At 31.6% G+C, this 23534-nt stretch overlaps 2 protein-coding genes across 4 annotated transcripts; one reads left to right on the top strand and one right to left on the bottom strand.

Moving 5' to 3' along the window:
- The first annotated feature begins 622 nt into the window (after window positions 1–622).
- LOC133817876 (transcription initiation factor TFIID subunit 8) lies at window positions 623–3147 on the top strand. 2 transcript variants are annotated; one of them, XR_009885732.1, is made up of 3 exons: window positions 623–862; window positions 1092–2507; window positions 2762–3147. XR_009885732.1 is itself a non-coding variant. In XM_062250500.1 (2 exons), exon 2 carries the CDS (start codon window positions 1220–1222, stop codon window positions 2339–2341), a length of 1122 nt encoding a protein of 373 aa, XP_062106484.1. In that variant the 5' UTR covers window positions 623–862; window positions 1092–1219; the 3' UTR covers window positions 2342–2722. The 2 variants fall into 2 exon arrangements, 1 of the variants encoding a protein (XP_062106484.1); XM_062250500.1 differs by lacking the exon at window positions 2762–3147 and having other exon boundaries at window positions 1092–2722.
- A 138-nt stretch (window positions 3148–3285) lies between these two features.
- LOC133817875 (protein LONGIFOLIA 1-like) lies at window positions 3286–8799 on the bottom strand. Of its 2 annotated transcripts, none has more exons than XM_062250499.1 (5): window positions 7730–8799; window positions 7057–7109; window positions 4987–6960; window positions 4773–4920; window positions 3286–4365 (listed from the first exon to the last, which is right to left on the bottom strand). In XM_062250499.1, exons 1-5 carry the CDS (start codon window positions 7884–7886, stop codon window positions 3557–3559), a joined length of 3141 nt encoding a protein of 1046 aa, XP_062106483.1. In that variant the 5' UTR covers window positions 7887–8799; the 3' UTR covers window positions 3286–3556. The 2 variants fall into 2 exon arrangements, with proteins under 2 accessions (XP_062106483.1, XP_062106482.1); XM_062250498.1 differs by having other exon boundaries at window positions 4764–4920; window positions 7730–8798.
- Window positions 8800–23534: the final 14735 nt, after the last annotated feature.

The raw sequence follows: 23534 nt of genomic DNA, 5'->3' as shown, positions 1-23534 counted from the left end.
ACTAATGGGTTAGCCACCATTGGAGTTGCTCTAATGACTCTATGAAATTCAAACACAAATGTGCAACTCTCATTCTACAAATTATTGGGTTATATTTGAGAGTCACAAATTTATAACTGATTTTGTAACTCCAAATATATTACATTTGGACACACACATATGTATAATTTTGCAACTCTCAATCTTATATTACAAAGTATGACAAATCACATTTGTATGACAAATTCCTATCACATTATTTAATATAATATTATATTATATAAAATAATATAACACATAATGAAATATCATATTCAATTTGATACATCATTTTTTACACTTAATATACCGTATAATTAACTATGCAATATATTGCCAATATGATTATCCCCAATTAGATTGAGAAAATTAAAACGATATAACATATATTCAGAACTTTTTTTGTCAGTATATATTTAGAACTTTAATAAATAAAATGGAGTTGATCAATAATAATATGAAATTTTAGGAATACATTGTTTTTTTTTCCTTGAAAATTATTGGAGGAGGAATTGAGGGAAGGGACAGGTGTCAAACAGGGGTGATGAGTTGATGAAATAAGTATCAACTACAGGTTCCATTATCATTCTCTAGTTTTCCCCGGTCTTCCACTTTATAAAAACATTCATCCAATCCAAGGCTCCAACTCCACTCGAGCCCACTCGATCTCGCGTAATTCGATCCAGTCCAGTTCAGTCCACTGGTTCCGGTGTTCCATAGGGTTTAAACTCCAAGGCGTCTTCTTCATCTTCAATTTCTACTTCACTGAATTTCTGAGCTCATCGACCTCACACAGTTACTGCTATTAATGTTTGCAGCAGATCCGAAACCCTAGAAATCACGGGTGAGCACGCTGCCGAGCTCATTTCATTTCAATTCTTTTTCATTTTAATTCCGAAGCCCCAGGGTTTCTTACTTTGTTTAGGCTCTTAGGGCTCGCTTTTGACTCTTTAGGGTACAGAGGAGAAGTTGTGTGGATTTCATTTAATTGAATTCATATGAATTGGATTCAAATCAGTTCATTATGTAATTTTCTAGTTTTAATTTTTTTGTTAATGTTTCTTCAATTTCAGCTGCCAAGAAAGCGTAAATGGTGGTTCGATAAGTTTTTAAGGCAGTAATGTGGGATCGTTTGGGTTATTCAGAAAGAGCGGTGCTTTCGGGTATACTATGTTGTGCGAAGTGATATGAAGAGTTGAATATGAGCGATGGAGGTGGTGAGAATGGAAGAGAACGTACACAATCGAGAAAGTCAGGTGGTGCCGATGATTTTGCTAGGGCAATTGCGAAAGTTGCAGTAGCGCAAATATGTGAGAGTGAGGGATTTCAGGCTTTCCAGAGCTCTGCTCTTGAGACACTCTCTGACATTGCTCTTAGGTATATACAGAGCATTGGGAAGAGTGCACATTTATATGCTAATTTAGCTGGCAGAACGGAGTGTAACGTTTTTGATATTATTCAAGGATTGGAGGATTTGGGTTCTGTGCAAGGGTTTTCTGGTGCTTCATTTGTTGGCCATAGTCTTTCGAGCTCAGGTGTAGTTAGAGAAATTGTTCAGTACGTGGATGAATCTGATCATATACCTTTTGCCTACACTATTCCGGAATTTCCAGTTGTTAAGGAGAGGAAGCTGACGCCTAGTTTTCTGCAAACTGGGGAAGAGCCTCCTGAAGAGCACATTCCTCCTTGGTTGCCTGTGTTCCCTGAACCACATACTTATGCCCAATTGCCAATACCAGATGAGAAAGCTGTAGAGCCTATGGTCAGAATGGAACTGCAGAAACATCGAAAGGTTGACCAGACTCTCATGAATTTGCATCAACAAATGGTTTCCAATGGCTCGGAGGGTCCCTCCTCTGTATACCCTGGAGATCCTGATAAGGTGAAACAAGCGGAAGAGAGTAACCCATTTCTTGCTGCACCGCTTGAATTTGGGGAGAAAGAAGTATCAGGTCTTGTTCTCCCTGCTAAGCTTTCAGATAAAGGGACCATGACGAATCTTGTTGTGGACAACCATGTCATGGATAACCGTATTGCTGTGCTGGAAACTTTTGCTCCAGCTATTGAAGCGATGAAGGAGAGTTCATTTGATACTGAGGAACAGAAAGGGGTTCTTTTGAACAGGAGGCCTACTGTGCGATTTAAGATTGGAATTGGGAAAAAATCCTTGGGTAACTTGATACATTCAAGTCTAGAGAATGAAAGTTCTGAGAAGATTTCACCCTGGTTTGAGGGAGAAAGTGAGAAGGATGAGAAGAAAAGGAGGGCTGGGGAAATTTTGAAGGAATCCATGGAAAACTCACAGGGGCTGGCTCAGTTGTAAAGTAGGTTGGTTTGATTAGATTTTGTATACTTTGTTTAGGAGACTGGCAGTGGAAGCTAGTTCCAGGGTAGTCAAAGTTAAGGGCATAATGTTGTCTGCACATGGCACTATAGAATGGATTTACAAATTTCTAGAAGAAATGTTCCCACTTTAACAATTTTCTGAGGTATGTTCCATGTCAGTTGCCAGGATTGATCTATTAATGATTCTTTCAACTTAAAATTCATTTTTCTCTTCTATGTTTTAACTCAGAATTGGTATTTTAATATCTCCTTTAGCTCACTATGAACTTCTACTTTGTATACTATGCTTCTGAAGTTGAAACTTTGTACGATATTGCATCAGTGGCAATTATTAGTGAGAAGTTGGTATTACATATAATGCACATTTGCTTCAATGCATATCATTTTCATCTTGCAGTAAATTTCTTTGCTACCTTGATGCTTTTCCCTTCCCGATAGAGGCAATTCCAAAATAAAAACGAGAGAGAGAGAGAGGGCCTGCGCAATATGGTGCTGTATGCTTATTATGCGAAGTAATATGTTTCAGCTAATTTTTAGCCTTGAATTTCATCACATTCTCTGACATGTACCACAAATTCCATTATAGATTTTATTTTGGTTGAAAAAATGCAACATGTATTTCTGAGGACAACTAGAGCACTAACTTGAGGGAAAATATAATATTTTAAAAAGTGGTTCTTTTTTAACACTAGTTGGGTGCCTGTCGCAGAGCGTGCTACTTAAGATAGTATAAGTAGTCTTTCAAATAATGAATGGGAATTTCCGGACAATTTTGAAGGTCAATACCGTTTGAGTAGTTGCCGTAGCATATTTGAACACGTACACTAATGGGAGATTGGAGTTACTTGAACCAATATAGTATGGTTTAGTTTGTCCCCGGATGCTCCTTTTTGAGTAGAGTGAACATAGCTGATAAGAGAATTTGTGAAGCTAAAGTTTTACTTGTATATACATGTTGGTTGGTTGTACCTTACATTTTACCTTATACATCTCTGGTAGAGATTTACATCTATTGAATGTATAGTACACCTATCATTAGACTAAGGTAGGGATTTACATGCTAGCAAAGTGCTAAAAGGTTTGCTAAGAGTTTTGCAGTTATATGGATAGACAAGATAACTATAGAAGTGGAAGCTAGGACTAAAAGATAGCTTAGAGTAAGAAAAGGCTACATATTCATTCAATCAATACCCTACTTGGGAAACAGTTGCCTGCAATGTCCACCAGATCGGCATGGCATAATTGCTGCTTTGTCACTCAGAACTTCATTGATCAAATCCTTGAAGATCAACCTCTCTACATCCAACACCACCGCTGGTATTTCTCTGCCATAGTCTGACAAATTCATAGGCCATTGCGTCATATCTTCACATATGATGCTTCCCAAGCCATTTTCATCCAGACTACTGCTTGAGCTGTTGCCCTGAAGCTGGTCAATCTCCGAGCACAAGTCCTTAAGAAGTTGCTGCCCATTTGGCCTTTTCCATTTCACTTTGTCTGGTGAAAGCCACTGCATAAATAAATTTGTCTCCACAAATTTGTTAACTAGAATCTCATTGACAACATCAAATACTAGTTTTCTGTTAACTTTTTTATCATTTTTCTGCAGTTGACTCTTTTCATTTCTGTGTTCATTGTGTGAAAGCTGTGTTCTAGCCGTGAGTTGTTCCAATGCAAAGAACATGTTGGGGTTGATCAGTTGGTATGATGAGTAGAATTGAATGTCCATCCAGTCTGACTCAAATTTTCTGAAGAGATTTGACGCTGACAATATATCAGAAATGTATATGTGGTCTGGATTCGTGCTATCACAGATAACTGCATTATTGGCAATGATTTGCTCCAGGTCAGTGCAGTTCATCTCCTGTGTAGTTTGAGCCCAGATGTATGCTAGTGTTTTATAATCAACTTCCGAGCTGAGATTAGATTTTCTGCCGTTGGATGGCTGATATATATCCATCAGCTCCCAATCCACTTCATTAGGGCATGGTGTCTCATCATCTATAGCAAGAAATTTGAGGAGAATTTAGTACTTAATAAAATAACTTATAGAGGACTATGCATATCTAATGCGTACTCTCCCAGTAAGCATAATGTGTTAGGTATAATTTCTTATGCAACATTTGTACATGGTTTGAGTTTATCTTCTTGGGTTTGTAATACTAGGTTTCTGTTTACCCTGTAACCAAGAGAAAGCTACAGCTTCTAACTAATTAGTATAAATTTCTTGTATTACTTTGCCATTTTTGTTGCATGGAACAACTACTATATTTTCAGATTATATAATTTTCTAACCCTTTCTGGTGATATGGTGTCTATAAGAAAGCATGGTCTTTCCATCTTAAACAAGAGAACTTAAGTTATCTTATGCTTCTGCATACTAAGTATTAAATACTTACATTCTTCACCTTTAAAGGCATTTGACTTCTTCTTCACTGGGGATGGCGACTCATCTCTGTAGAATGCATCAAGAACAGAGACAGGGCTTGGTTGTTCTGAGGTAGCTTTCCCAGTTTCTGTCATTGTCCTGTTTACAGTGAACCCAACAGTTGGGTTCTGAAAAAAAATTGTTAGCAGGTATTAAACTAAATTGTAGAACTAAATGAGAGCAAAAACTCGTACTTTTGGTTTTAGGCCATTGCGCTCGCAGTAGATGCTGCTTATCTTATCAGCTCGCATGATGCTCGTGACTTCATTGTCTACATCTGAGGCCAAGCTGATACTACTTTCAGATTGAAGAGAGATGCTGTTGTCTTGGTAGCACAAGTCTCTGCTGTAGGTCCTGGTGCCACATAATTGATTGTTATCTCGCTGCATATTGGAAGGCTTTGGTCTGCATTTTCTACCTGGGCTACTGCATTCAATTGGTTGCCTGCTCAATTGCCTTCTTGTCCTGCTTGAATCAGGGCTTGCTGGAGCAGACTGTTTGTCCAACCCAAACCTCCTTTGTTGCAATCTAGGGCTCATGGTTCCTGAGCTTGCACTGTTTTCTTCGCTGTCACTATGAGTCATCTTTGAATTCTGTGCAGATCTTGTTGTTTTCGTATTATTTTTATCTTGAGAAGAATGGTGTCGATTGAAGGCATCTGTAACTTGTGTGTTCCTTGGATTTAAATGTTTCGTCACTCGCTTCTCAACAGATACGTTTCTGTTTTCTGCAGAGTTTCTGGTACGAGGGTTGCTCGAGTCATGCAAGTTGTCAATTGAACTGATGTTGCAGGCTGGAGGGGTGTTTTTTCCAAGAAGTTTAGTTGGTTTTATGACGACAATTGGGGAGTTGTAATGTTTTGGAGCTCTAAACCCTTTGGCCGTGGGAGAAGTTGAGGTATTACTTTGTAGGTTTCTCTGACTACTGCCCAAGTTTGAGCTGTGATCGCTTCCATTGTCGCTTGCTCCAGACATAAATTTTTTATCTTTCTTATTGTCCAAGGTGTCTTTGGTCTTCTGCATTGCTTCAAGTATCTGTTTAAGAGCTCTGAGATCTTTTCCAGACTTTTTGAACTCAAGATCTGCCAACCTTTTCTCAATTTCACCATAAACCGTCAGTGGTGTGGTTGGGACCTTTGTGGGTGTTTCGTAACACTTGAAAGCTGGAGGTTGAGAACCCTTGTTCCCATGCGGTTGCCTCCATGGAGCTGTTTCCATTGGAATTTTCTGGTTTGCAGTGATCTTTGCTACCGAACCACCATTTTTCATCTGGGAGGTTGGGTCCTTCTGAAAATTCTTTGGGGATCCAGAAAAATGATCGTGCCTGTTTATGTTGGTCGCTCCTGATGATTTTGACAAGGGATCACTTTTTTCAGTTTCCAACGTATTGTGCCTTGAAGAGAGGTCATCAGTGGTTGGCATTGGCTCTACCAATCCCATCAACTTTGCTATAACACTAGATGCTCGTTTTGAACTCCCTGGCTCTTGCAGCACGGCAGTCGATTCGACACAATTCCTTTTCTCCATTCGTAGATCATTCAAGAGATAAGCTGATTTTGCTTCAGAGTTCGAACCCCTTATGCTGCTTTGTCTACTGTCAAGTGACAGCCTGGGAAGTTCTTTGAACTTTGCTGTGGATTTGAGTGTGTCTTGCAGCTCTTTTCCATCGTAAGAGAGCCTTCGTAAATCCTTTGGCCGGGAAAGAACACGATCGTCCCTCCCTTCGTGGGAATTCCTAGGCCCTTCAGTACTCCGCCTACCAAAAACTCGAAACGACTCATTCAAACCAGAAATTTTTGGTTTGACAGATTTGGCTGGTTCTGAAGGTCTGGGGGAGTCTATGTATTTCAAAGTATGAAAAGCTGCTTCTTTAGTTGTGGTTTTCACCAGTAAGCCGCGAGCTTCTCTGTGCATGGAGTCTTTAACAACATCTCGGAGATCGAGAGATTTCCGGCTTAACTGCGTAGAACCAACGAGCTGTTTTGCAGGCTGATTGCGCGGTGGGGTTTCAACGAAAGTTGCTTGGCTTGATGGAGATGGTTCTTGTTGAGATGTTTTATATTCAACAGATGAGAAGGTAGACGAACAAGAGGAAGAAACTGAAACTCTTGGTGATTCCGTGGAGTTTCGTTGTTTCTCTTTAACTACCTTCTTCTTTGCATTCTTTTCCTACAATCATAATTTTATATAGCCGTTAACACTTACGTTTAGCTCAAAAAAACACACAAGAAAAAGAAAAAAGTAATAAGGTTGAAGAGTTCTTACTGAAGCCTTTTCCAATCTAACGTCGGGTTCTACTGCTTGGTTGTCATTTTGGCCTATCAAAGAAATCCAAATTAAATGTTAAAATGAATGGTTTTATGAGCAAAAGCCTGCAAAGTGAATAGCCAAATTACTAGTATGAAAGTGGGTTATTCCTCTGAATCCTGGAAATTATATAATTATTTTTTACTAAAGGCTTTCAGTGGGCAATTAAGTAAACCGATTTGGACTTGCATAATGCATATATATTTATATTTATGATTGAATTAAACCATTTATTTACACAGCTTTGGAAATCCATTTATTTATATATACATATATATGCTCACTAAGTATAATGCCATATATTTGAAGAACAAATTGCAATTTTTTTAATTCCTGCAACGTGTGTTTAATTTGCAGAAAAATTTATTGAATGCACAGACAATAACCTACAATTCTCATTTCAAAAAAAAAAAAAACCTACAATTCTAAATTTTATCATAAATTCTTTGACCGTATAAAAAATAATGCAAAGGAAAGAAAACATGATTTTTCATTTTTCCGAAGAACCAAACTGTTAAGCAAACCAACGTTGAGAAAAAAAAAATACAAGGAACAAAGACATGGATAAAAATACATATACACATAAAGACGGAGAAATAGTAATAATATATATATATATATATACACGTACCTGGCGGAGGCAGTCCTTTCTGGCTATGGCTATTGACGCGTCCGGAGGCAAGGTAGCGGTGACGGTCAAAGAGTTGAAAAAATCCATTCATGCACCCAATTTGCTTTTGCAGATCTGGGTTTTCATCTGATAACGAATATATGAGCTTTGTAGACATTTTCTCAACTCTTTAGATATATATATCTTTTGACTTCACACACTCAATTCTATGCTTTCACACTTTCCCAGCTTCCATTTCTGCCTCTTTTTCTCTTTTCATCTTCCTATAATTAACTTCAACAAGTATTTAGAAAATGGACAACTGTATAATATATATATATGTGTATATGTATGCACTACCAGTTAAGTTGGGAAAAAAGAAAAAGGTCAGAAACACTGCAACGAAAGACTGCAGGCCGGAGTAAGTACACAGGTATACATATATATGTATTTATATATATATATGTTCCTTTAGTACTGAACAATCAAAGAGAATGGTTTAAAAATGAGAAGGATGGAACAAGAAAGAGAGAACCAAGAAGAATTTTTCCCAATCCTCGAGAAATAATAAACTCTTAGAAGAAATTAATATGGATTTCACAGACGATTTATTTTGGCAAGAACCAACAGAATGGCAGGGAATAAAGAAGAAAAAGTAAAATAAATATATATATGGTATAAGGGTTCCCAAAATAAGCCCTACAAATTATTTAAATTTATTTAAGTATATCCCTCTCTCCAAAAAGTATTATTAATGCTAAAAAAAAGAGAGCGAGAAGTGCAGATGGGAATTAGTTCTCTGCAGACCCAAGAAGAGATGTTTCTTTGGATTTCCTGAGCCAGAGATACAAAAGAGTACTGCTTTGTCTTTTTGGCTCTCTCTAGGAAAAAGCAAGCAAAATTAAAGAACTGGGCCTCATGATGAAAAAGATTATTTCTTTATACATATATAGGATTAAGAAAGAAAAAAAATAATAATAAAGAGAGGATGTAGTGTAGGTGTTAAGGCAATGTTGTATAGTTGAATAATGAATAGCAATTTGGGAAGGTGAAGTGAAGAATATGACCATGAGAAGCGGTGAATGTGAGACACATTATGCTTTTATTTTATTATTATTTTTTTTTAGGATTTTGAGTTATATAGTACGTAAGAGAGAGAGAGATTTGGAATGTGTGGGTCAAATCTGAGGAGAGATAGAGAGATTTAGATAAAATTGTAAAGAAAATTGGGGGGAAGGTTTGGAAACAAGGGAGGAAGGAAGAGGAGTTGGAATGGTATGAAAGGAAATGAATATGTGGGACAGATCTCCCATTTCCATGTGGACAAGAAAATGTGGGTGGGTCACATATTGGGTTACTGGGTCTGGACCCATTTGGGCCCATTGACCCTTTCCTTCTCTCTACATGTTAGATAGATAGAGCATGTGAAGTGTGTCAGAAACAGTGGAAAATATTTGAGAAAGTGGAATTATGTTCTGGAAAGCCTGCAATATTTGGTGAGCCTAAGAAGAAGAAAGAAAACCTTATATGCTTTTCCCTTTGCCTCTGCCTCTGCTTGCCCATATCCTAGTTACCAACATACCCTTGCTCGCACATGATGATGATGATGATGATTTTTATACTCATAGTAATCTTATATATATATATATATTTATATATGTTATATAACAAAGACAACCTATATCTCAAAGCGGTACTGCTCTACTAAATGTCATGTGTTTCTAGTTTTCTTATTATTATTATTTTGTCTCTCCTAATTGTTTTTTGGTTACTTTTATATGTATATTACATACACACACACACGTATATGTATGTGACAGAGCCTTGTATATAATTCATGGCTGTCATTTGCGTTTCCAGGTGGATATGAATGTCAAGAGGTGACACTCACATAATTATTTGGTCATGCTAGCTAGCAATAATCTTTTCTCAATTAATTCTTAACCAACATCTATTTTTAATTTCTCAATTCAGCATCTATATATATATATATATATATATATGTCAGTTCTGTTTATCTATGTGGCTATGATCAGTTTCAGGTTAGTGATATTTATATATGTATATATGCTTGTTTTTTTTTTTGGCTTAATACATGTGTATATCATATAATATTGTACCATTAATTTTAATTCCTATATAAGAAATAATTACTAACACTGTCCACATCATTTTGAATTGTTTTCCTAGAAAAATAATTATGTGTTGAACTTGATGACACAATGATGTTTAGGTATAATTTATGAATATATTGAGGATTAATACTATTATACCATAGAATTTATTCCCTTCTAATGATTCTTTTTTTTTCTTTTTTTCTACACTTATTTAATTAATTTGGACAATATGTTGTGGACATATCATGTACAATTGTCTTAATCTCGCATTGTGTTTCACACAAACTTTAATTGTTTTATCTGAATTGTATATATAAATGGACTTGGAAGGCATTAATTAGAACATTATTGCCATTGCAAGACATTACATACATGTGGGTGTCATTATTTATTCTGTATATTTTTTAGGCAGAAAATATGGGAAATAATTAGATGTAGATGGAAAATTAAATATTGTAATCAAGGAAGCTCAAACTTTGAAGTTCAAAATTATTTTCTATAGATAATAACCATCAATAATTTTATTACAGATCAGCTACTAGCTATAGGCTATAGCATTAATTATTATATATAATATATTACCAACTATATTTTGATAACTGGGAAAACGTACTAATTAAATAATTACGAAGACTGTGTTTATTATTATTTACTATAATTTTAACTTCTCAAGCTAAGCTAGGTTACCAATTGTGTGGGTGGTGGCTACAGTAGTTGTACAGTGGATTAATGCTGAAGTCAGAGTACGTTTGCCCAGTGGAAGAAGTAAAAAAAAGAGATTAGGGTTACACATAAAAGAAAGTGCACCATCAACCCACTTCTATTTGCTCCATTATTTTCTTTATAGATTTACATTTTTTACTTATCAGAATCGTATATATATATGTATAGTTGTATATGTATATGTGTATTGTCCATTAATACTATGACTTTAATTAAGAAGAAAAAAAAATGTAAAGATATGTCACTGTGTAACTTAATTGGGTCCACATGTACACTCGAGATCAAAGTGAGACATGCATATAATATATAATGGATGCGCGTGAAATATTATTATTGTGTATGTTTTAAGCGAAGTCCAGTTTGAATTTGGCAGATTAATTTACTATAATATATAATTTTTTTGTCCATTTAAATATGCATGGTACTTCATTAAAAATATATATATATATTAAATAGAACTATCTAAATATATAATATATATCCACTTTGAATTTGATGATACAGTACAATATAATATGTATACATATATTAAGTTGTAAGAATATACTCTTACGTACGGATATATACACGGTCAGCATATACTTTACTAGAGGGCAGCCTTAATATATTATGCTATTTTATTATATATATATTATAAGTATGTTATTTATATATATTTTTTATATAATAAGTGTGTAGATAGGAGAAATTTTTATTTTTATTTTTTTAATATTAATTTTAATGAAATATTTTTATATTTAATAATAATTTATAAATACTTAAATTTAATTACGTATTATTATTATTATTAATTACGTATTCGCCAAAGTCGATCGTTAAAGATATATACTTAACTAAGTGTCCATCAAAATACAAGCCAAACTGTAAGTGAAAATAAAGAAGAATGGCAAAAAATTAAAGTGTAATTTAAAAGAGAAGGAAAAAAAAAAGATCAGCTGACACCTGGTGCCGAATAAGAAAAAGTGAATTAAAAAGTGACTGAATAGAAGAAGATCAGACGAGTAAATTTTTTTTATCCTAATTACTAAAGGTACGTATAGATTATTACTATAGATCAGAAGATATCAGATAATAATTGAGACAAAAGATCATATAAAAAGAAGGAAAGAATAAAATGCTAGAGAGAAGGAGAAACTAGCTAGCTGGATATAGTGTAGATAACTTAACTTGTAGTTAATATAAAATATATATATGTGATATTTCTGCGTAATAATGGGATGGAGAAATTACTGTGCATGGAATATTGATCAATTAATGGTCAGAATAATTACGTACCACCATAGCTAGTCCCTGCGAGAATAATTCCCTTGGGGAAAACTTTTTTTTACTGGTGTTTTCATAAACTTTTAATCAGAATTTTTATAAATATTTTTTTTGTAGAGTTGTTATTTAGCATTTTAAGATGTCCAATATCACATAAAATATCACCTTTGTGGTTAACAATATCTCATAATATTTATTAAATTTAAATATGTGATACTATTATTAAATTACATTAGCAACATATTACTTGTGGTTATCTTTTCAGGGTCAGGAATTCCTATAATTATTAGATGTAAGAGATGTGTTACCACCTTCACAAATTTTAGAAAATGACAGTCAAGTAAAGTTTGGTCAAGACAGAAACTCGTAATAAAGACGTGGTCCAGAAAAATAAATTATTACTTATGACCAAAAGAATACGATCTATGCATATGGATATGTGTAATAGTTCAATATTTATTACCATAGAATCCCCATTATTGTTCATTTATATGTACTACTGTGTTTATCATAAATCATAGACGAACATTATTAATATGTGTTTATTTTTGTTTATATATATATAGTTCATGTATTTCCGTTTGCTATCCTTATGCTTTAGTAATTCTCCATAAATTTTATTTTAACAAGTCAGTTGTATACGTATTATTAATACATGCAGTCTCATAATTAAGTGAATATTTATATATATGTATATAGTACTACTAGTGATGAGTATATATATAGTGACATATATATATATATATGTCTGGTCAGTGGTCCTGGAAAAACGTCCATAATTAAGTTTATTTTTTTGGCTTTGTTTCTTACGATGATTCACAACTGAGGCCTTGTCATCAGCATCATTTTGATCTGGATCAATCGATGATGCAGCCAAGGCTGCTCTTTTTTCCATTTATAAATCTTTTTGAAGAATTTAATATTAATTATTCTAAACAAAGAGGGTTAGCTAGTTGGCTCTGATGACATGACACATCTTAATTTCATCATTAACTAATTTTAAATCTTCTAGTTTTGGTAAATTTATTTGTAGCAGTTATATATCTTTATCTTATATATATATATATATGTATATATGTATATTTATATAGATTAGTGTGACTAAAATATATATATATATATATATTCCAATTGAAAATCATACAAATTTGCATTGCTTTTCGTTCTAGCTAGCGTCATTCTCAATTCAATATTAAAAACATTAATAGGTGCGTCACGTGCTTCGCCTTAAATATGATTTGCACTTAATTATTATAATGCCAATAAGCAGCTGTGAGAGATAATAATTTAATTAACCTCTTATTACCTGTTAGAGTTTCAAGAATATATATATGTGCTTCAGAAGGATCATGGGGATTATTATCCTAATTTAAATATTTATATTTAACAAATTATGATCAAGTTATGAAAATTAGAACGAAAATTCTTTACAAGAATAGTTATTGCTTATTGGGGTATATAAAGTAGATCAGTTTATGCATGACCTGGGATTTCTATATCACCTTATAGTATTTGCCATATTTTAAGGAAGAAAAAGTTTATATGTTGAGAATAATTTAACCACTAAAATAATGAATTGTATAAAATCAATAGACAAGTGCATGTTGCATACAACAGGACAAAACGTACAATTTTAACTTCATATATATACACATAAATATATAAATATATAGCTAGTCTATGGCACACCCCATTCTCCAAAACCAAATGATTTAATTAGAATTTAGGCTAGTTTTATGATTGCCTAAGGCATCCATTTATAGTTCGTTTATAAATCTCTGTAATATATTGATTAGACTAATGACAAGGATATACAATTTTTTTTAGAATGTGTTTGGAAAGTTACTCTGTAATTGTAATTGGGTATAATTCTTAGTAATAATTCAATTTGGTGTGTTTATCTGAGCATATAATTACACAGTAATTATGTAATTTGAGGTAATTGAGGGTTCTCAATTACACTCTCCAATTTGCATAGTCCTCATGAGAATTTGGTATAATTACATTGTGTAATTACTAATTACTATCAATTTTAAATATTATTTATTACATAATATTATTTTTCCGTGTAATGTGTGTTTGGAAAGCCACCATGTAATTTGAAATGGGTATAATTCTGAGTAATTACTCAACTTTACGTGTTTGTTTCACCATGTAATTACACAGTAATAATATAATTTGAGGTAATTGATGAGTCTCAATTACACTATTTAATTCTCATATGACCCCCATGAAAATTGAGTGTAATTATACTGAGTAATTCCTAATTACTATCAATTTTAAATAGAATTTATTACATGATACTATTTTTATGTATAAATACTAATTGTTTTGCCAAACATATGACAATAGGAATTCATAAGTAACTATCACTCACTACTACAAAAAAAGACTAGCGAGCCCTAAAAAAGTTTTTAGGACTTGTGGGGTGCGAGCCCTCTATTTAAGATCCTTCAAAAGTGAGATTTTTTAAGGCTCACGTTGCGAGCCCTAAAATAATGTTTTTAGGGCTTGCAATGCGTATCCTAAAATATCTCATTGCCTTTAAAAAACCAAAAATTTATTATTTAATATTTATAATATATTAATTAAATTCAATTAATATATTTATTGGGTTATTCTATTTTTCCTAATATATATTATAAATAATTAATCAATTGCTTTAATGCATTTTTAGTTTAAAAAATTAATCATAAATACATTGTCTCTTCACAATACAAATTCTTTACAGTAATGAAAATTCTTCATCAATTCCAAAATAGATTAGAATAACAATAAAAAATAGAAAAAGAAAACTCACACAAAGATTATTCTACAACAAAATAGGAATTTTAAACAAGACAGATTTATACAACATAAGAACACTTGAACAAATTAAAACTATGCTGAAGGAGAAGCGTTTCCTCCCAAAACATCCAACAAGTAAGCAGCAATAATATTCATTTTGTCAACAAAAAAAAAATCAATGTGTGAGATAGAATGAAATAAAAGAAACCCCGAACCCCCTGACCACATAGCCACAACCCCGAAGCCCCCGACCTTCAAAAACACAAGGAAAGAGAGAGAAACTTACTCTAAGGGATGACCCCCACCATTCGTCCGAAGCCACTGTCACCGTCATTCGTCACACGCTACCGTCATCGTGTTGTGGTCGTCCTACACCATCGTCGTTCGTCCCGAGGCCCCTCCGTTCGGCCAAAGTTGTGGCTACTCCGAGCCCCACCATTTGTTCCGAGTTCTCGCCGTTCCGAGCTCCTCCGTTCAGCATTGGGAACCACGACGACGAGCCCTCCATCTTGTCATGAGATCGAGAGATGTAGTGTGAGAGAGGGAAAGACATCGAGAAAGAGGGAGAGAGAGAATGATAGTCGGCAGCGGGGAAAAATGAGGGAGAGAAAAGAGGGAAAAATAATTTAGGGTTAGAGAAAGTAGGCTTCGGCCTATGTTAATTTTTTTTAAAAAAATACACATTTATTTTTATGTTTTTTTTTTAATTTAGTTATTAATAAAACTTAATTTTTTTCTTTTTTGATTTAATATATAATAAAACTTTTGTTAAAAAAAATTATTCAAATTTTTAGGACACACATAAGTTTAGGGCTTGCACTACGTGTCCTAAAAAGTCCATGAACTTTTGTTAAAAAAAATCAAACTTTAAGGACACACATCATTTTTTTAGGGCTCGCACCACGTGTACTAAAAGAAATTCTTTAAAGACTCTCAATGAGTATCCTAAAAAGTTCAGGAGCTGTTTTTAGGGCTCGCATATAGGTGAGTGCCCTAAAAAAGTGTCCTAAAATCATATTTTTGTAGTAGTGACTTGATATTTAACCACATCTTATATTTTAAAATAGAGGGTTGCTAAGGAGACTCCATTCTCCACTCTCGTTTGCACTCTCTCGTTGATTTTATGACAAGTGTCATATTTTAAGTAATACTAATTTGTTCTTAATAATTAGACATGGTATTATAATTTTATTACACTTGTGACATCTAACTAAATTACTACACTAATTTTTAAAAATTAGAAATAAAATTAGTCATTTAAAAAAACACACAATATATATGGAAGCTTTTTTTTTCTATTGAATGCTTGTGGTGTGAAATTTATTTGGTTTACTTTGTAATGAGGAAGAAAAAACTTCTAAATTTGTATTGTGTGTTTTTTTAAAAAAAAAATAGTCATGTTGTTTTTTTAAAAAATAGTCATATTTTTTTTATAAAAAAAAAAACTATATTTTAGAAGCTTTTTTTTTTTCATTTCAAAGCAAAGCAAAAAAAATTAATACCGCGCAAGCATTCAATAGAAGAAAAAAAAACTTCTAAATATATATTTTGTTTTATTAAAAAATCTAATTTTTATTCTCTATTAAGTGAAAAAATTAGTATAGTAATTTAGTTAAAGGGGCAAAAATGTAATAAAATTATAATATCACTAATCTTAAAATATGACACTTGTCATAAAATCAATGAGAGCATGCAAAAGAGAGTATAGAATAGAGTCTCCCTAGCACTCATATTTAAAATATATAGTATAATTATAGGGCTTAGTAATTACACAATTATTTCCAAACATAACCAATTGTTTTGTCAAGAATAACAATGAGAATTTATAAGTAAATATCACTTGACATCTAAACACATATTGTATTTTAAAATATAGTGTAATTACTCAAATATGTAATTACTACCCTAATATTTACACAATCTAATAATTACACAGTTTCCAAAACATACATTAACGTGTGTGTAACTTTTTTTTTTTTTAAAAATTGTACTTATTTCAAACATTGTTTCTTGGAATAATAATAAAACCAATATTAATGCTTTTAAATAAATCGTACCCAATTTATTTTAGTATTTACTAATTATAGTTTCATAGCAATATAATTTAGTCGATCAAATTTAAACTATATTTAAATTAAACTCAAATAAGGATGTGTGTAGTGTGATTTATAAATTTTTTGTTATATTTCGTTAATTTAACATTATATAATTTTTTTTTAAAATTATACAACTTTTATGGTTATAACTTAGATTTTTTTTTAACATAATTATTTTTGAGTAAATATCTAGTTATAAATTGAAATTGTAAGGAGAATATTTGGTAATTTAAAAAAAAAAAATCAAAGTGAATTATTAAAGTAGAGCTAAGTCCGTATCCTAAACTAAATTCACATATCAAATAAATTAAAAGTTATTTATTTATAATTACACCCTTATATTTCTTACTAGATACAAGCAACGTGAAATATGCACGTTTGCTTAATTTTATTTAGAGAATTTATTAATTATTTTTATTAAATTTATATTAATGTCATATAAATTTCAAATAAATATCATATTTTAATTAAATAATTTATTTATTTTTATTTAAGTTTATGTTTGTTCTAGATTTTGAATTTGAGAGTGGCAACAATAGATTATATATTATGTGTTTATTAAATATTATACGTGGATTTTAAATTTAAGTTTCTTGCTAGTTTTAAAAAAAAACAATTTGTTACTAATTGACAGTAGATTATATTATTCTAAGTGAGTTTAAGTTTAATTAAATTTTATTTAAGTTATAAAAAGTATAATTTTATAATTTTTAAATAATTATTATTATAAAATATCTCAAAAATATCTTATTTTATTTTGTTTAATTATTTATTATTTTTAAATAATTATCATTGTAAAATATCTCAAAAATATATTTTTTAATTATTTATTTTATTTTATTTAAGTTTAAGTTTAAGTGTTTACAAACTACAGTTAAATATAAGAATATTCCATTAAAGTTAACATTAAAAAAAATAAAAACTAAAAAACCGTTAAAATCAATAATTTTTGTTATCTACACACTTATTATATAGAAGAGATATCAGGTATGTAGAATTGTGTACCTATTTTATTAAGAAAACTAAAAGTATTTGATAATAATCACACATAGTGAAGGCTTAATAAAATTCTATTATTGAATTGTTTTGAATATGAATTTTAGGAATTAGAATGTCTTAAATTCAAAAAGGAAAAAAATTATAATTTTACTGAAATTTGGATAGATATACTTAATGAAAATTTAATTTTGTAAATAAAATTAAAATATTTTCATTATTTTACACAACAATAAATATATATGAAAAAAATTAAGATAATAAAGGTATTTTCATATTATTTGGAGTGCTAAATTTTCTTTTCAACTATTGCAACTAGTAATATTATATTGGGAAAAAAGAATTCAGCTCTGATAATTCTTTGTTTGTAAGCTATTTCATTATTATTTTTTAAGTGTAAGCTTTACCTCTAACTCTAAAGGAGGGAAGTGGGTCCAAATTTTTGTTACCTCATTATTAATTGGCATGTTTCTCAAAAGGGAACCCACAAATTCCAACCTTATCGATTGAACTTAAATCAATCTACAAGTCACTTATTGTACTTAATTATAATTATTACCGTACCAATTATTTGGGCATATTTATCCCTAGCTACTTAATCTATAATACACCAAATTAAAAGCTACAAATATATACAACACGTGTCATGAGCTTATACAAACATTGTGAAACCTACGTTAAATATGAATCTCACTATAATATACCAAACATAATTTTGACAACAAAGTGGGGTTATTATAGTACTTGATACTATCTACTATTATATATAGTGGAAATTATTATGAAGAGAGGAAGATAAGATGAGTGAAGGCACATGGAAAAAGCTAAAGTGTCACATGAGAGATGCTTTAGCTTCATTATGTGGGGAGATAGAGCCATTAGGCCAACTATCTCTATCATTCCTAAACTAAGTTCCAAGATGCATTATTCCATCACTTGGCCATCGTTGGCACATGACATTCTCCCTCACAATGCACCATGTGAGTTTGCACCCTTTTAATTTTCAATACTTATATATATATATAATGGGGTCCTAAGTCAAGAGAAGGGCTTTTTTTTTTAAGTTTTTATATAGGTAACTATATGGTCAGACTCAGATGTAAAGAAAGAGAGATTCAAAAGCAAGCTAAAAAGTTAGGTTCCTTGTTCACATTCTAAGGAATTCCATAAAGGACGTCCCAAGATCGTGTGACCATTAAAAAAAAAATATTTTCGTGTTAAAGGCTCACACACATATATATACTTTTATATGGCTCATTCAATGTGGGCTAAGTCAAGATTCCCTCTTATCCCTTATTATTTCACATGAGAAATTGAGTTGTAATAGCCTTGTGATCTCTTAGATCTAATGACGATGATGATCACCTTGAGGGGCAAGAAAAGTAATGAATTGAATAATTTCAAAACCAGCTCTTATATATATATAGTATTTCTTTTTCCGAATCATTTTTCCAATAAATTAAGTAAGAAGAACAAGTGCACATTTATGTCTAGCTTAAGGAAGAAAATAATGTGATTGGGTGTGGAAATTAAACAATTTTAAAAATAACTCAGCATGCTTAGATGATGGCACTGCAAAGTATTTAATTAATTAACCCATATATAGCTATATAGCTATGTCACGTGTACTAAGAAGTGTTTCTCTAAAAAAAAACAGTTTGGTTATAAAGCTATGATGATAACATGATAAATAATTAAGATGGTATTCCTAAAAAAACTAAAATAAAAATAAGAATATTGACAATTAGAGTCAATATGTACAAACCATGCAATTGACAGGTAATTGTGATCCAAAAAGTCATCTACATCACATGCCCAAATTTGGTCTTCATATCAAATAATACACATTATATATATATATATACTCTGTACTTACCGTATCATCATCATAATAATAATGTGCATTTCGTCAATAATTTTGATATCTTGGGCATCAAACAATTGCAAAGAAAATCTCTTCCCTGAGACTCTGGATCCTTAAGAGGATGATTAAAACCAAGTTAGGTTTCATGGGGCCCTCTAATCAACCAAATGTGAAAAATAAAACCCACTTCATTATCATTCTAGTGTGGGATCCAAAGTTTTGTTATGGGTCTTTGTAGTAGTAGTAGTAGTACTAATTATCATGAGTGATATCTCTGAAAGGGTCATATCGATTTTCAACATCCAACTAGTGTACATAAATATCAGACCCTTTTAAAATTGGTCTGTGTTACACGTGATGATTTACATTATTATGGAGAATATATAGGGTACTACTACTATACTGCTACGGAGGAGTAGTACTGTGAAACAGTATTCTTCTCAATAGGAAAAGAATATTATTGGGTTTGTAATATTGGAGAAAATGTTGAAGAGGAATATGGGGCATTGGGCCTTAGTTTTGGCCGAAGAGTCAACACCAAATCTCTTTTGCAGGGAGAAAAAATGATGAGGGGAGTGAAGAGAGAGCATCATGGTGGTGGTGACAAAGTCAGTAGTTTGGTACAAGATGTGGTTATGTTTATGTATGTAGCTTTGTCAGATCCTTGGTGTGTGGACCGCATCAGTATACATTGTCCCGATTCATTTATGGGTAGACGAAAATCTTTGTGTATATTATGCAATGCAAGCCTTGATCATGAGTCATGACCACCACAATTCACTTTCACATCAATATCACACCTTAATAATACCTATCTAAACTTAATACCTAATGACTTGTTGAGGAATCAATGGGTGAATGGCATTTTTTGACGTGAAAATAACACCTAGTACCCAATTTAAGTTAATCTTTTTAATTTCTATCCACTTTTTAAAACTCTTAGATTAATACCCAAAATATTACTGATTCTACCCATTATACCCCTTCTATTTCACAACTTCTTCTCCTCACACACATATCGTCTTCTCTCCACTACAACTTATTTAAATAGTGGGGAAGTAAATGGCACGACAGAGGCAAATATTGATATTTTTACATTGATTTCTAGTAGTGTTTTAAGGGTAATATGGGAAATGTGCTTTAAAAAGTGGGTAATATTCAACTAAATATTATTAGTAGCTATTTTTAGTTAACTAATCATAAAACTGGGTATTTTTCAATTTATCCCTTTTTTGACTGTGCAATTGGGCTTTTTAAGTATCGCCTTTACAGCATTGGATGCTAAGGTCTTGATATCTAAAGCCCAACCAATGTCTTGAATTTGAAATGACACTGTTCATGGCCCAATTTTACAAGATATTCCTCGTTTGGAAAAAATAATGGATAAATACCCAATTTTGTAGTAAGGTAATCATAACTAGTCACATGAGTAATTTAATTAAATTTACACAATTTATATTGACCAAACTAGCCACATTAATATTGATTAAGATAAAACTTTCTCTCATCTGCTTTTCAAAAATAACATATGTGTTATGCTTAACATATTTGTGAGCAAATTTTAATGTTTTTTAAAATTTTATTTTGTAAATGTAGATTAGAGGAAAGAGTATAATGGGTACTTTAATTATAATTTTTTTTGTATATATTAGATGGTGTAAAAATTTGGGTAAAACTTAAATAAATATCCTAAAATTGGGTATACTTAATTTGCTCAAATATAATAAAATTAGAAAACATAATCGTAATAATTAAAAAAATATATTTTTAATTTTTTTTAGGAGATTATGTGGTAGAGATTCATTTTTGCCCTACATGTATAACATGCTTCTTATATCGACACGTGAATGCGTGTCGACCGCAATATTTTTTCATGATGGTGTCCATTGTATAGCAAACCTCCTGCAGATTTTCGAGAAATTTTGAATAAGGGTTATTTTGGTCGATTACCCGTTTGAACCCTTTATTTTTTTTAAATTAACTTTTAGACCTTGTGTTTTGTTAAAATGTTAAAAATAGGAATAGATAGATCGACTATTTGAACACTGTATTTTGGTCGATTACCCATTTTGACCATTTATTTTTAAAAATTAATCTTTGGACCATGTATTTATTCAAAATGTTGAAAATTCTTTATAAAAAGTAAATTATATATTTATATAATTTATATTTTTTGTAAGGATTCACACCATTTCGAACCTTGTATTTTAGCCGATTACCCATTTTGACCCTTTATTTTTAAAAATTAACTTGTGGACCTTGTGTTTTGTCAAAATGTTAAAAATATAAATAAATAGAAAGATTATTTGAATCATGTGTATTTTGGTCGATTACCTGTTTGAATCCTTTAGTGTTAAAAACAAACTTTTGGACCTCGTGTTTTGTCAAAAGGTTAAAAATATAAATAGATAAATTATTATTATTATTATTATTATTATTATTTGTATTGATATGTTTTATAATTATTATTAAAATAAAACTAAGAAAAAATAGAAAATAGAGAGTATTTTCCCATAGATTAATTAATAGTCATAAATTAGAAAAGTAGAATAAAAAATGAGAAAAAAATGACATTTATTATATATTTATAATTTAATTAAACAGTTATCATAATTAAATATCTAATGAAATTTGAATTCAAATTATATATTGTTTAAATAAATCAAATTAGAATTCAAATTTAAATTTAAATTACATATGTTGTTAAGATATATTTTTGTAAAATTATTTATGTTTAAATATAAAGCATAAATAATATGAATAAACGTTTTGTTATCCCAAAAAATTGGAGATCGATGACGTGGCAATAGAGGTGACAAGTGGCAGTGCATGGTCCGTAAACGACACATTAATAGTCAATAAATATATTGGCTCCTCAGAGTTGTGATAAAGTTATCTGGCTTAGGAGTGACCCGGTAGACCAATGAAGAATTTTGACTAGCCAGTCAAGTGTCATGACCGACCAGGCGTGACCTTGCCCGACCAGTCATATGATTGTCTGCCCAGGCATGACCTTGTCTGCCCAGTCATGACCATGTCCGACCAGTCATGATCTTGTCTGCCCAGGCATGACCTTGTCTGCTCAGTCATGACCTTGTCCGACCAGTTAAGTGCGTGTCTGCCCAGTTAAGTGCATGACTGCCCAGTCAAGTGCGTGACTGCCCAGTGAAGGTGTGTTTGACCAGCTTGAACGAGATATGGGTCGACCAAATAGAGGAGGACTACGTCAAGATTCCCAGAAACGACTTCAACAAGAATCGGTCTTGGCATACACGGGAATCTCTCAATTTATTCCACAAATTTAGTGTATTGTTACATTTTGAATATTAATGTAATTTAAATATAATGAGGATAATGAAATATCCCGATTATGGGGGATATCAACTGTACGATCCTGAGCCTATAAATACAAGCCTTATGGCATCATAAAGGGGACTTTTGGGGAACTTTTGATTCGAATTCTAATTTTCTAGAGAGAGAGAGTACTTGTATTTGAGAGAATTCTTGTATTCTTGTAATCTGCACTGAAGAAACTCAGTTGGCTCAGATTCATCTTATCTTGAGTGCAGATCTATAATCACAACTCTAAGTAGATTAGGCTATTACCATCACATTGGGGCTGAACCACTATAAAAATCGTCTGTGTCGTTTATTTTCTCTTGAAGGTTTTATCGTTTTTGACGTATATACGTCGTTGGCCAAAAATGCGGTTAACACGTTTGTTATATTTATTATTATTATCGATCATAGAAAAAGTAAAATGAAAAAAAAAACAGAAAAAACTTCTTGCTATAAATTATTTAAGCATGTGTATGTATAACTTGACAATAATTTATTCAATTTTGATTGGTTTAAATTAATTAATTAATTTATTTTTATTATAGATATGAAAGGTTGCTAACAAATGAATTAAAAAATAGCAAAAATGAGAAAATATTATAATATAAATACACAAAGTAAGGGATTTGGTTTTAATTATG

The sequence above is a fragment of the Humulus lupulus genome, chromosome 2 (genome assembly GCF_963169125.1).
Source record: "Humulus lupulus chromosome 2, drHumLupu1.1, whole genome shotgun sequence".
Taxonomy (NCBI): domain Eukaryota; kingdom Viridiplantae; phylum Streptophyta; class Magnoliopsida; order Rosales; family Cannabaceae; genus Humulus; species Humulus lupulus.
The sequence above is the reverse complement of the archived record's forward strand: the minus strand, read 5'-3'. Positions and strand labels throughout refer to the sequence as shown.